The 15,773-nt window shown below is 40.3% G+C and overlaps 1 protein-coding gene across 1 annotated transcript in view; it reads left to right on the forward strand.

Annotated features, from left to right (window-relative positions):
- EXOSC9 (exosome component 9) overlaps positions 1-4,793 on the forward strand; it is a 38,299-nt gene extending 33,506 nt beyond the window's left edge. The window contains exons 11-12 of the mRNA XM_040330333.1: positions 3,850-3,925; positions 4,725-4,793. Coding sequence (XP_040186267.1) covers positions 3,850-3,920 — 71 coding nt within the window. The 3' untranslated portion in view covers positions 3,921-3,925; positions 4,725-4,793. The remainder of the gene's footprint in view (positions 1-3,849; positions 3,926-4,724) is intronic.
- Positions 4,794-15,773: the final 10,980 nt, after the last annotated feature.

Consider the following 15,773-nt stretch of genomic DNA (forward strand, 5'->3'; position numbering starts at 1 on the left):
CCAGTGTCCTTTTCACAGTAATCTGTGAATTTTTATAGCACTGATCGCTGTAAAAATGACGATGGTCCCAAAAATGAGTCAAAGGTGTCCGATGTGTCCGACATAATGTCGCAGTCATGATAAAAATCGCTGATCGCAGCCATTATTAGTAAAAAAAAAACAAAAAAAAAAATATTAATAAAAATGCTATAAAACTATTCCCTATTTTGTAGATGCTACAACTTTTGCGCAAACCAATAAACGCTTTTTTTTTTTTTTTTAACCCAAAATTATGTAGAACACGTATCGGCCTAAACTGAGGGGAAAAAACTTTTTTTTTTTTTTTATATATATATTTTTTGGGGATATTTATTATAGCAAAAAGTAAAAAATATTGAATTTTTTTTTTTCAAAATTGACGCTCTATTTTTGTTAGTGCAAAAAATAAAAAACGCAGAGGTGATCAAATACCACCAAAAGAAAGCTCTATTTGTGGGGGGGGGGGAAATGTACATTTTGTTTGGGAGCCACGTCGCACGACCACGCAATTGTCAGTTAAAGCGACGCAGTGCCGAATCGCAAAAAGTGGCCCGGTCGTTTAGCAACAAAATGGTCCGGGGCAATATCTATATTGGGCACAAATTATTTTAAGTCAAGGAAAGGGGAATATATATATTTCACTACATGGGCAAAAAAAGAGGAAATACTATTAAAAGATGTGATGAAAGGTAATAGGATATGCGGAAATTAAATTGGGAAATAAGCGACTAGACAAATGGAGGTAAACAAAATCCGAAACTTTGCACAATCATTGTCACAACTATTATGGGAAAAGGATACATGAGGTTAATGGAGAAACTATTCTGCTCCCCCCCCCCCCTCAGTTTAAACCAAAAGTACCATATATACTCGAGTATTAGCTGAGTTTTTCAGCCCTTTTTGTAGGGCTGAAAATACCCCTCTCGGCTTATTCTCAAGTCAGTGTACCTTGGGCATCCAATTTTTAAAGCTCGCTGCTTCCTCCTGGTCCTGTCCCATTCCGTGATAGGCGTTTGACACTGTATTCAGTGTTCCGCCTATCACGGACCTTCTCTTGTCCAAGAATGAAAGAACGTCCATTATAGACGGAACGCTGAACACTGTGTCAAACGCCTATGGCGGAACGGGACCAGGAGGAAGCCGCGAGTTTTAAAAAATGGACAGCCGCAGCGCAGCCTGTCAAGCATTTCAGGTACGCTGCAAAAGGGGCACAGCGAGGCATGCAAATGGGCACAGCGAGGCGTGCAAATGGGCATTGTTGACCCTCTTTTCCGCTTACAGTGGCTGCTGCATTCTCACCCTAGGCTTATTGACTTGAGTCAATACGTTTTCCCATTTTTTTTGTGGTAGAATTTGGTGCCTCGGCTTATACTCTAGTACAGGGCTCAAAATTTCAAGTCCTGAGCTACTAGCCAGGCCTCAAGAGTTACTCGCCACCAGTTGCCCCACCTAATTTATACACTGCCCTGCGCCTAATTGCACCCGTAAACATGCCTCGTAGATTATCTCATGGAATGACAATGTTTTATGCAGAAAATCTCTCTCTCTCTCTCTCTCTCTCTCTCTCTCTCTCTCTCTCTCTCTCTCTCTCTCTCTCTCTCTCTCTCTCTCTCTCTCTCTCTCTCTCTCTCTCTCTCTCTCTCTCTCTCTCTCTCTCTCTCTCTCTCTCTCTCTCATGGCCGAACCACTCGCGGCTATCTTCGCCACCCCAGTGCCTCCTCCTACCCCCCCTGCTGTCTTCTGGGAGACACACAGGTCCCAGAAGACAGCAGAGACCAGTGGGATCGGGCAGCGTGATTCACGCATGCGCAGTAGGAAACTTTTGAAGTGAAGACAAGGCTTCACTTCTGATCTCCTTACTGAAGATGGCGGCGGCAGCAGCCGAAGGGACAGATGGGCTTCGGGTGCCGACATCGCAGGAGCCCTATATAAGGAAAGTTTCCTAATTTTTAAAAAATCGTCAGTTGCAGTATTTGTAGCTGCTGACTTTAAAAACATTGGCGGAACTCTGCTTTTAAGAAGAATGAAAATTTTAATTTATTCAGCATGAAATGGAACTTGGTTATGTAGCATGAGGCTGTATATTCTGCAATATTTACATTTTTGGTAAACTCATTCAATGAATCCAAGCTCTGGAAGCTGAGATAAGATGCACTGGCAATGGTATTGTTTTACTCAAAAGAATTTGAGTAATTCTCCAACTGTGCAATTTAACCTAAAATCGTTTTTAATATCGCTGTTTTACTAACCTGACGGCTTCTTATTCTAAATGGGGAAACCTTCATTTTGTTTGCAAATATTTTGCAATACGGCACTGCGTCAATTTAACTAACAATTGCGTGGTGGTGCGATGTTGTACCCAAACAAAATTGATGCCCCCCCCCCCCCCCCCCCCCCCCACACACACACACACACACACACACACACAAATAGAGCTTTATTTTGGTGGTATTTAATCACCTTTGCAGTTTTTATTTTTTGCGCTATAAACACAAAAAGAGTGAGAATTTTTGCCATAATACATAATAATAAAAAAAAATCGAAACCTTTATTCATTAGTTTAGACCAATATGTATTCTTCTACATATTTTTGGTAAAAAATCCTAATAAGCGTATATTGATTTGGTTTGAACAAAAGTTGTAGTGTATAAAAAAGGGAGTGGCGATCTGTGTTTTTTTTTTTTTGCGGGACTGCGACTTTGCGGCAGACAAATCTGACTCCAAGTGACACTTTTTGGGAACCAGTAATACCAATACAGTGATCAGTGCAAAAAAAAAAGCACTGATCAATGTATAAATGGCAGGGAAGGGGTTAATACTCTGGGCCAAACAAAGGATTAGCGGTGCTCCCTGGGTGTGTTCCAACTGTGGGGGGCTGGGCTCACTGGGACAACAGAGATCACTGTTCCTGATCACTAGGAACGGCAGATCTCCATGTTTTCCCCTGTCAGAATGGGTATCCACCTTGTTTACATTCTGCCTCTCTGTACCGTGATCGCGGGTGGGTGGCGGACATAGAGTATCTCATGCACAAAATTGCATACGGGTACATACAAGGCCGCCCTGCTGCAGTATATGTGCGGTGGGCGGTACGGAAGTGGTTAAAGCGGTTGTATACCCGCTGACACTTTTTTTTTTTTCTACACCTGTAAAGGCAAAAGGCATAATGAGCTAGTATGCACCGCATACTAGCTCATTATGAAATTCTTGCCTTAGAACGAGGCGTCGGTATCTCACTTGGTCCACGCCGAGGCAGCTGACATTTTTCCTCGGCGTGTCTTCCGGGTATTGTGGCTGGAGCTACGATGTCATCACTCCCGTGCATGCGAACGGGAGACTTTTTACCGGCATTCAGCCAAGAATCTTGCAGATGTAGCAGATAGAGGATTGAGACAAATCATTTACTACTGGCAGGGGTGCTTAGAATGATCAGCTTTTATTTATGTAAAACCTTTATCCCAAAATGAAGAAACTATCTGCTGTAACTGCTTATAAAGGGTTCACTGGAGTTCAGCTTCAATTTGTTGGTGTATCTAAATTTGCTAGTACATCCAATTCTCCCCTTCTCTCAGATTAACAATGCTGCTGTCCAAAGGTGCCACCTGTGCTTCATCTGTGAAGTGGAGGTGCTCTAATATAGGAGTTGTCACTGACCAGATCACCAGGTGAAAAAAGGGGGGGGGAAAGCCTAAAAAAAAACGAAAGCAGCCACCACATGTAATGATTGGTAAGCTGCAATATGACATTTTTTTTGTGTTTTTGGGTTTAATACCGCTTTAACTTTACTGTTGCTAAATGTTCACTGTGTATTGATTTTATACTGTGTTGCAGATGATGTTGTCATGGTATCTGACGACAGTGAAGAGGAGGAAGTGATTATACTACAAGCTGGGGCACAATGAAAAAGGTATCATTGTCATTCATGTTATAAAGCGCTGTGCACACTGTTGGTGCTATATAAATCTTGTATGATGATCATTATATATATATATATATATATATATATATATATATATATATATATATATATATATATATATATATATATATATATATATATATATATATATATATATATATATATATATATATAATTTTCTATCCTGACTTTTTTTTTTTTTTCTACACCTATCCCATCAATTATTAATGCAGTTGCCAGTATTTTACCTCTTTTGTAGACTGCATTCCTTTATGTAAATGTGACATTTTGAATTTGATTGACATCTTGGCCTACCTGCTGTGAATGACGCTTTACATTCCTTGTGGCATAAAGCTTGTAGTTGTCAATATCTTCGATCCTAAATCTTGTGAGCCCATAAAAATGCAGTGCTGACCAGTGTGTTCAGATTATCCTTAGACCATCCTTTCTATAGTTTTACAAATACTGTAGATATTAGAGCATGAACAGCATGGGTTATTGTGGTTGCTTAAATGACCTATCCCTGACCTGGAGTGTGCACAGGTCAGAGGTTAAAGTTCACTGGTTGCATTCTTAGGACCAGTTAAAATATAAAGTCAGCAGTGGCAGTTTCCATAATTCCATCCTGACTGGCATCCTTTTAATTTTATGTTGTATCTCCTTTATTCTAGATAAGCAGCATTGACCTTTTATGGTATAGTTCAGATGTAGTCACTGATCACAGATGAGCCTGTTTTATAAACATTGACTACATTCAGCCATACTGGGCTTTTTTTTCTTCTTCTAGGAACAGCTTAGCTGCTACAGCCTCCAAAGGGGGCAATGAGTCTACAAGCAAGATGTCCAACCATAAGAAGAAAAATACTCACTGGCGTCCATCCGCAAGGCAATAATCTTACCCATGTAGCCAAATACTGGTCATAATATATCGCTGAGGGCTTTTCAGAGAACTGTGCAGCATGTAGAAAACAGTTTGGATGTCTTGTTCCTAGAGAGATCCTTTATTTTTACTTTTGCTATTGTGAAAAGACACGCTCAGTGCATTACCACCACCAAATTGTACTAAATACAAGAGCCATAATCATACTCCCAAACATGAGGAGGTACAAGCATTTCAATACCCAACTCTATCTGCCATTGTTGCTGTAGTTGTAAAGCTGACACATTTTGATGGACATGCCCCGTTCCTCAAAACTGACCCAATCTGATGCAGTTCCACAATTTTAGAGTGACTTGAGTTTTGAAACTCACATTTTGCGAGTATCTTTTTGGGTCTTGTATTTAATCACTTCCGTACCAGCGATGTACCCGTATGTCACTGGACTTTAAGTGGTTATACTGGGATGATGCCTGCAGCTTTTTTAGAGCCGGCGGTCGGCTCTCGTGTAAAAGCAATCCTAGCGGCTAACAAGCTGTGGGAGGGGACACCTGCCACCTTCCGTGGTTTTCTCTGGCTCCCCTGTCCCACTGGGAGACCTGAGAAACCAGCTGGTGCATCAACAGTGGCATTAAAAAAAACTCATTTTGTTACAGCAGAGGATGTCATATATGTGCCCAGTCTTGCCACAAATAATTAATCCAGCTCTGAGCATTCCTCTTATCTACAGTAAGATAAAAACGGACACACAGAGAAATGGGTGTCTCTTTCTTCCCCCCCTTGCTGTGAGTGACCTGTGATTTCCTTATCTCATGCACAAGTGTGAGAGAGGCATTCTGTGTACTTCACATCCACTCCTCCTTTCTTCTCCAGCTCTCTGAGGATTGGCTGCTCCACACCTCAGTATAATTGGACATGCTGAAATCATGTGGTGACTCTCCTGGGTTTTGACTCGATGTTGGTGATCGTGGGGCATAATCCACGAGACCAGCAGAAGTTCAGTGTAAGAAATATTGATGCCTGGCCAGGGGGAGTGTAGAGGTGAATGGGGAGTCGACTGACATCACGACTCCACCCACCGAGCTCCAGACAACAGACCCACCCACAGAATGCAGAGTATTGCAGGGCTCCAAACCGCTAAAAGGGAGATATTTGACAGGTAAGGATACATGCAGGAGGCCTATCTATCCTTATAGATCAACACTATGGAAGTAATTTAGAAATGATGAGAGTGGGTTTACATCCACTTTGGGCAGAGGAGGGATTTGGGGTCTTATAGACCTGAGATTTCTTCATAAAGTACCCGTCACATGGCCATTGCTGTCACAAGGATGTTTTACATTCCTTTTGACAGCAATAAAAGGGATAAAAAAATAAAGTAACCGTGTAAAAATTATGGTTAAAAAAAATGTAAAGTCCCCTAAACTCCTCCCCTGTGCGCAAAGGTAAATGTGCACGTCGGTCCCACATGCACACACTCCCACAGATGTGCAGTATCGCTGTGAATATCAGATCATGGGCAGTAGGTCTAGCACCCGACCTCCTCTGTAAGTCTAAAGTGGTAAGGTCTTGTGCCTATGAATAGTAAAATTTGATGCCGTTTGTTGCCATTGAAAGGGGCGTGTGCAATTTTAAAGCGTGACATGTTTGTTTACATTTAACATTCAGTAAAAAGATACTAAAGTACCAGAGAAGGCTTGGTCTGGATATGGTTAATAAAATTTGGTGGTGGTAATGCATTGGGTAGTTTCGCCGTCTTTTCACAGGAGTGTCTGGAGTTTCCCAGCTTGAGGAGGGCAGCATCGGATGTAGGACTGAGTGAACGCTGAAATGTTATTACAAGATTACTGTTGCTATTGTCTATTTTGTAATTTTTCTGTAAATGTTTTTGCAGGTTTCCATGCTTTCTTTTTTATAAAAGGAATTAAAAAAAAAATCTCTAAAGAGGAATTAAAGAACTTCAAAGAACTGTGTAAAATGATTACATTCCTGGCTGGACGTGGCAGTGAGTGTTGCAGACATTGCCTATAGTTTAGAATTGCAACGGATGCTAAAAAATGTGTGAGAGGTTAAAATGCCCCTGGCACTTAGATTGTTGTCCGTGAAGCTGAAAAATCTCAACACAGGGTGAGGCTATGAGTGTTTTTTAGTCGTCACATTCTGGTGGCAGCAGTGAGACCTGATGGCGTAACAGTCCCATCCTAAACGTCTGTGATCATGCTGGAGACCTCCAGCTGCAGAGGCCATTCTGCTTCTTGTAACTGGTGTCGGCTGACAATGTCAGGCAGTTTGTGGGAACCATTTTAGAGGGTTGCAGAGAAGACAGATTACTTTCTGCCTAATGAAGCATCCTGCCACTGACTGCAAAGAGGGATTTCTGGTGTCCCCCCTTCCTGTTGATGTAAGCCACTTTGTGTCATTGTTCAATAAGACTAGTAGATGATGCCCTCTGACTCCTGGAAATAAGTCGGAGTTGTCCATACTGCAGTTGGCTTCCCCCACATCTTGGACAACTGTCTGGATGCTTCCTTGGTGCAGGTGTGAATGGATTCTCCACCATTAGACTGCATGTTGTATCTTTTCCAAAGCCTCTAGAATCCTGGGAGCAGTCCTTAGAACTGCCTGAAGGGCTTTCTGGTAAAATTGAACTTTCTGAACTGCAGGAAACCAAGTTATCAAGAGACTCTGTGTAGATCATATTATTCTGCTAGTTGCTGGTCTGCAACAGAATGGGATATATTTTCTCAATTTTGTCTGCTGGTAGAAAAAAAATTCTGAGCCCGGGTTGATATTGGCTGGATAGAATATTCTAGAAACCAGACGGCTTGTAATTGGATGAGTCATGATTGTTTTCATTTCTATGACTTTATCTCAAGATTTGGGTCAGAGAGTAATGCCGCGTACACACCATCACTTTATGTGATGGAAAAAAAATGACGTTTTTAAAAACGTCACTTTAATTGACTGTGTGTGGGGGAAAACGTTGTTTTATGTCTTGTAAAAAACGACCAAAAAAAATTGAAGCATGCTTCAATTTTATGTGTCGTTTTTCAAAAGTGCACTTTTTACTTCACAGAAATTGACCGTGTGTAGCAAAAAACGTCGTTTTCTAAGACGTTTTTTCATCCACGCATGCCCAGAAGCTACTTATGAAGCAAGCTTCAATGGTAAAACGTGGTGGAACGTAACCTCACTTTGCAAGATCATTGTGAGAAAACGATGGTGTGTAGGCAACTTCGTCTTTGAAAATTGAAGTTTCAAAAACGTCATTTTTTACTTCACAGAAAGTGTCGTTTTTTTTCATCACATAAAGTGATGGTGTGTACGTGGCATAAGGCCTGGTACACATGGGCTGATTATCGGTTGGTTCATCAAACCATTTGACTTGTGTACACCAGTCTGTCTGACAGAAGCTGGCTGAATGGGCATGCTGGAAAACCAGCATCTGATCAACGTTGGCAGCTAGTAGTTACCAGCACTAACCTGTGTGGTCTGACAGGGGAGGGGGGGCATAATACAATAGCTCAGTGGGGGAGATCACTGTACTAACATTGGACAGTTAGTACAATGGGTCCCCCCCCCCCCCCCCCGTGATCCTTATCATGTGTAGCAGATTATCTAGAACTAGTTTCTCCCGCCTTGGAGAATATCTTTAAGGCTGAAGACAGTCTGAATGGTAGTTTGATCTCTTCTCCCAACTTCACAACTAAACACAAACATCTGTTAGATTCTTATGGAAACTTTTAGATGAACATCTTGGTTTTAGAATTACCACAAAAGTCTCTTTTTGACTGCAAAGAGATGGGTTTAATGACGCCACTTCCACCTAAGTGTGTATATTTGTCACTACCATAATCCTGTACATTGTGTCTTCTAGAAGACACACATCTAAAAGTTTTTTGAATTTATATCTACACTCCCTGTTGACACTAACAACTGTGGAAAGGATTTCACAATCTCACCGTTTCAACAGTAAAGAACCCCTTGCCTAGTTTGGGCGGCACGGTGGTGTAGTGCAGGGGTCTCCAAACATGGCACTTTTGCCTAGCCCTAAATAAGGTTACTGATTTGAATCCCAACTACGACACTATCTGCTTGGAGTTTGCATGTTCTCCCTGTGCCTCTGTGGGTTTCCTCCCACACTCAAAAAACATGCTGGTAGGTTAACTAGATCCTGTCTAAATTGCCTCTAGTATGTGTATGGGTGAGAGTGAGTGAATTGTGTGATGACACTGCAACATACTGATTTATCACAAGAGACCCCCAAACCCATAGAGATATTGCCTGAGATCATTGAAACTGCAGATACTGTAGTAAAAGCACAGGACAGAAATATATTGACATCAACAGTATTCAGTGGGTTAATGGAGGGGGGAGAAGATTGTGTTTCCCCTAGTTCTAGTCTAAGCTCAATTGTAAATCCGAGCCCAGATATAATACAGCAGAAACATGGAGATGAGGAGATTGATATCAGGACTTTGCTTTTGGCTCTCCCAACCAGGGCAGATTTACAAACATTGCCAACACGTGCTGATATGGAGCAATTTGTCTCTAGAGTGGAGGAAGATATGGAAGCTTTGGTCACCAGAGTTGAGGAGACACATCGGAGAGATTTGGAAGCAGTACGAGGAGACATAAAAACACTTTCGGATAAATTAGAAATTAATGAGAGCCGGTTGAGTGTCCTAGAAAATCGGTTTACACATTTAGAGCAGACACAAACACAATATCCACCGACGTGTAATGACATACAGTTAAAGCTGGAAGAAATTGAGGACCGTAGCCGTCGCAGAAATTTGAGGTTCAGGGGGATCCCAGAAACAATTGAAAGAGAGAAACTGCAAGAGACTATTTATTCAATTTGTCTTCAATTAATTGTTACTCCCCCATCCCAAACATTTGAATTCGAACGAGTTCACAGATCACTGGGTCCACGCTCAGTAAATGCAGATAGGCCTAGGGATGTGATTTGCTGTTTCCACCGATATTCAGATAAAGAGGCTATTAGCCGGGCATCGTGGGAGGCGGGGGAGATAAGATACGAGGGGTCTCAAATAAAAATTATGCCTGATCTCTCACGGAATACCCTTCAGCGGAGAGCAATACTACGCCCCCTATTAGATATCATTAAAAAATGTGGTGGGACGTACCGCTGGGGATACCCGCTTTCTTTAACAATTAAGAAAAATCAGCAATCCTTCCTTCTTAAACAACGCACAGACTTACCAGAATTGTTTAAATTTTTGGAAGTAGATTCTGTGGAAGTGCCAGACTGGCTACAATTTATTCCTAATTTTTCTAAACGAATAAAAAATGTGGTTATAGATAAAAAAAACGCCAACCCAGAAAAAAGAAGGGGGGAGATACCTGGGTCCATCTGAAGTGAGATAGAAAATATGAAGAATACCCCTGATATAATTTTTTTTTTTTTTTTTTTATGTCCCAACTTTTTTTCAGGAGGGATTTTCCGATTTTTTTTTTTTTAAATCATTTAAATAAAAGTTGGATTTATATGTCCCTTCCCAATCCCTCTATTTGTGAAAAAAAAATGTCCGTTAAGGACCATTTATATGTTGTTTAAGGGGCAGTAAGAGGGAAGAAGGAAGGGTTAAGGGAAGAGAAAAAAGGGGGAAGGGAAAGGGAAGAAATGGGAAAAGAAAGTGAAGGAACAGTATATGGTGATGAATTTAGGTGAAGGATAACTGGATATTATCCTGGAGGTTTCTGCCCCCCCTTTTCTTTTTCTTTTTCTTTTTTGGAAACAAAAGGGAAGAGAAAAAAAAATAAAATAAAAAAAAAACATGTCCCAACTTTTTTTCAGGAGGGATTTTTCGATTTTTTTTTTTTTTTTTTTTCATTTAAATAAAAGTTGGATTTATATGTCCCTTCCCAATCCCTCTATTTGTGAAAAAGTGTCCGTTAAGGACTATTTATATGTTGTTTAAGGGGCAATGAGAGGGAAGAGAAAAGGGGGGAAGGGAAAGGGAAGAAATGGGAAAAGAAAGTGAGGGAACAGTATATGGTGATGAATTTAGGTGAAGGATAACTGGATATTATCTTGGAGGTTTCTGCCCCCCCTTTTCTTTTTCTTTTTTTGAAAAAAAAAAGAAGAAAATAGAAAAAAAGAAAACATGTCCCAACTTTTTTTCAGGAGGGATTTTCCGATTTTTTTTTTTTTTTTTTTTTTAAATCATTTAAATAAAAGTTGGATTTATATGTCCCTTCCCAATCCCTCTATTTGTGAAAAAAAAATGTCCGTTAAGGACCATTTATATGTTGTTTAAGGGGCAATAAGAGGGAAGAAGGAAGGGTTAAGGGAAGAGAAAAAAGGGGGAAGGGAAAGGGAAGAAATGGGAAAAGAAAGTGAAGGAATAGTATATGGTGATGAATTTAGGTGAAGGATAACTGGATATTATCCTGGAGGTTTCTGCCCCCCCTTTTCTTTTTCTTTTTTGGAAACAAACGGAAAAAAAAAAAAAAAAACATTTCCAACTTTTTTTCCAGGAGGGATTTTTCGATTTTTTTTTTTTTTTCACTTACATAAAAGTTGGATTTATATGTCCCTTCCTAATCCCTCTATTTGTGAAAAAATGGCTGTTAAGGACTATTTATATGTTGTTTAAGGGGCAATGAGAGGGAAGAGAAAAGGGGGGAAGGGAAAGGGAAGAAATGGGAAAAGAAAGTGAGGGAACAGTATATGGTGATGAATTTAGGTGAAGGATAACTGGATATTATCTTGGAGGTTTCTGCCCCCCCCCCCCTTTTTCTTGTTTTAAAAAAAAAAAAAAGTGTCCCAACTTTTTTTTTCAGGAGGGATTTTTTTTTTTTTTTTTTTCATTTAAATAAAAGTTGGATTTATATGTCCCTTCCCAATCCCTCTATTTGTGAAAAAATGGCTGTTTAAGGACCATTTATATGTTGTTTAAGGGGCGGTTAGAGGGAAGAAGCAAGGGTTAAGGGAAGAGAAATAGAAGTGGATATATACGTTTAGAAGATTGACTACAGATGGTAATTGTAGTAAACTCAGAGCCGGGGTGGATAAGAGGTTAGGTCTGAGCCCCCCTGTCATCTTGTGCCAAAACCCCCAATTAGGTTTTACCCACTGAAGTCACAGTCAGGTGGCTCAGTTTTGGGTGCGCGCCCGATTGGGCCTAGAAGGGAGGGAGGGATTAGAAGGGGTTAGGAAGGGGCGTATAGGTAGGTTTGGGAGGGGTGCTCTCCCCCCACCTTTTATTTTATTTTTGTATTTTTTTCTTTTTTTTTTTCTCTTGTTGTTGTTGTCAGTGTTGTCTGAAAAATGGAAGAGGTGAAGATTACCTCCTTGAATGTTAAGGGTCTTAATGTCCCAGAGAAAAGGAAAATGTTGTTGAACGATTTGAGGCGATCCGGGACAGATGTAGCCTATGTTCAGGAAACACACTTTAAGGCAGGTAGACTCCCTCTTCTTCAAAATAGATTTTTCCCTTGTGTGTATCATGCTCCAAACCAACAGGCTAAATCTAAGGGGGTCTCAATATTAATATCTAATCGAGTGCCATGGTGCTTAGTGGACAAACGGGTAGACCCTAATGGGAGATTTCTTTTCCTTAAAGGAAGCATTGGAAACATTAAGGTAACATTAGCAACAATCTATGTACCAAATAAACAGCAGGACCAGTTTGTTAAAAAAATTCTTTCAGAATTAAGGGATTTTATAGAGGGGAGATTGATTCTGGGAGGGGACTTCAACATCCCCCTAGATCCTAGAATCGACACCTCCTCAGGAACTTCAGCTGTCCCCTGTCGGGTCCGAAGAAGTATACTACAAAAAATGCATGAAATGCAAGTGGTAGATGCCTGGAGGACTTTACATACAAAAGAACGAGATTATACTTTTTTTTCCAACCCACATCAAGTGTACTCGCGTATTGACATGTTTTTGATTCCACACTATTTAATTTCAGACGTTACAGAAATCATAATCGGAAATATAACATGGTCGGACCATGCTCCGGTTTCGTTGTGTCTCTCCCTGTCTAACCTGGCCACTCAACGTAAGGGATGCTGGCGATTGAATGAAAGCCTTCTTCAAAATCCTGAAGTAAGGGACGATGTATCTAAAGAAATGATAGCATATTTTCAGATAAACGACATTCCTGAGAGTGACCCAGGTATGATTTGGGAGGCACACAAGGCCGTGATCAGAGGAATTTTAATCAAACATGGAGCAATTTTGAAAAAGAAAAGGGAAAAACAGACCAAAGAATTATTAGATGAGATCCAGACCTTAGAAACACAGCATAAAAAGATACAGACAGCATCAGTAGGTAGGGAGCTGGGACATCTGAGAAGACAACTGTCGGAGATCTTACGGTTTAAAGCAAAAGCCCTAATCCAACGAGGGAAACAAATAGATTATGAAATAGGAGATAAATGTGGCAGATTGTTAGCAGGGAAAATTAAAGAAAAGAATAGGTCAACTTATATATCACAAATAAAAGATAAAGAGGGACATTTAAAACAGATACCTAAAGATATTGCCCAGACATTCGGGAAGTATTATGCTACTCTGTATAACTTGCCTCACGCTACTTCCCCTCAGTCCAGGATAGCAGAATATCTAACCTCGACAGGTATGACGAGATTACCCTCACCAGCCCGTTATAGTCTGGACACTCCTATTACGGTAAAAGAAGTGACTGAAGTATTAAAATCATTCAAATCTGGAAAATCTCCTGGTCCGGATGGCTTTACTATAAGTTACTACAGAGAATTTTCTGAGTTGCTAAGTAAACAAATGACAAAAGTCTTTAATGCGGTGGGTCTGACTTCCACATTCCCTATGGATACCCTGAGAGCACATATTACGTTAATTCCAAAAGAGGGGAAGGACCCGGCGGATTGTGGAGGTTACAGACCCATCTCGTTACTGAACACAGATTTAAAAATATTTACGAAAATATTAGCAACCAGAATACAATCATGGATCCCCCAAATAATAGATTTAGACCAAGTAGGGTTCGTCCCCACGAGAGAAGGTAGAGATAATACAACAAAAGTTCTTAATTTGATTAATCAGGTAAATGATAAAAAAATACCGTGTGTATTTTTAAATACAGACGCGGAGAAGGCATTTGATAGGGTAGACTGGCGGTTCTTATTTGAGGTGCTGAAACAAATAGGAATGGGAGAACGAATGATTAGCTGGATTAAAAGTGTTTATACAAACCCTCAAGCGGTTGTAAAGGCAAATGGGGTCCTTTCTGAACCCTTCAGCATCTCGAATGGTACTCGCCAGGGCTGCCCCCTCTCACCCCTTCTCTTCGTTCTCTCTTTGGAACCATTGCTGAACAGAATTCGCCTGAATCCGGATATACGGGGTATTAGGGTTGGGGAAGGAATCCACAAGGTTTCTGCTTATGCGGATGATATGCTTTTTTCAGTAACCGAGCCTCATATTTCTCTCCCTACTTTGCTGAGTGAGATTGAGAAATATGGCACTCTCTCTAATTTAAAAATAAATCAGACTAAATCAGAGGCCATGAGCATGTCACTATCCCCTCTTTCCCGGGATTCCATTCGGGCGAATTTTTGTTTTAAATGGAGTCCAATGCTTAGATACTTGGGCACAAATATTCCATCAAAAGAAAAGGACATTTTTAAAATGAATTTTTTACCAATGTATAATCTATTACGAGCCCTACTTGACAAATGGCGACTTGGTTCCCATTCTTGGTTTGGCCGCATTAGTATAATCAAAATGTCCGTTCTTCCGAAAATTTTGTATTTACTTCAGGCGCTACCAATTAAGATTCCAGTGACTTTTTTGCGTCAGATACGTAGTTTATTTATGAATTTTATCTGGGCCGGGAAACGTCCTAGGATTAAAAGAGATCTGTTGACTATGCCTAAGAATCTTGGTGGAATGGGGGTCCCAGATATATTTAAGTATTATTATGCAGTACATCTATCTAGATTAGTGGACTGGTGTAAACATGTTAGATCTAAGAGGTGGGTTGACATAGAACAACAGCTGAGCACAGTTCCTTTAGGTAGAGCACCTTGGTGCTATACAGTATTACCGGCTCCTCTTAAAAATCACCCTATAATTGGCACAACACTAAAAATTACTGCACGTATATGCCAAAACGGGAACTTTTCTACAGTGCGATCACCTTTGTTTCCCATATTGGGGAACCCAAGTTTTAGTCCGGGTAATGAAAGAGGATCTTTCCGGTTATTAATAGAGAAAGGAGTATATCAGGCCTCACATTTTATTATATCAGAAAACTGGCCATCGATTAAAACATTAATACAAATAGGAGGCCCTTTTGAAGTCAATATCTGGCAGGCGTTGCAATTAAGTAATTTTTTTAGATCATTAGGCCCGGGAAGTAATTTTCATCGTCAGTTAACAATCTTTGAGTCGTACTGTAATGATTTAGAACCACTAGCCCGAGGGATCTCTAAAATGTATGGACTATTAAATAAATTTAGGGAGGATCAGGAGATACCAGGCCTTAACAAATGGGAGAAGGACCTAGATAGGACCTTCTCTGCATTACAACGTAAACAGATTATCTTTTTGACTCTAAACTCTTCAATCTGTACACGAATTCAAGAATTAAACTATAAAATCTTGATGCAGTGGTACCATACTCCAGTACGACTCAAAAAATTCTGCAATGAAAATTCTGACAGATGTTGGAGATGTGGAGAAGAAAGCGGGACATTGATTCATATATTTTGGTTTTGTAAAAAAATAAGAGTTTATTGGTTGTCAATTATGAGAATCTTGCAAAAAATTTCTGAGTTAAAAATACCCAATGATCCCGCTTTTTTCCTACTTCACCTATCTGAGATTCCAGTTCAGACTTATCGGAACTCAGTACTGTGCCATTTGGTGAATGCAGCTAAAGCAGGTATACCCTTACGGTGGAGGGATACTACGTCACCAACAGTTTTAGAGTGGATAAATAG

Source organism: Rana temporaria, chromosome 1 (genome assembly GCF_905171775.1).
Source record: "Rana temporaria chromosome 1, aRanTem1.1, whole genome shotgun sequence".
NCBI classification, from domain to species: domain Eukaryota; kingdom Metazoa; phylum Chordata; class Amphibia; order Anura; family Ranidae; genus Rana; species Rana temporaria.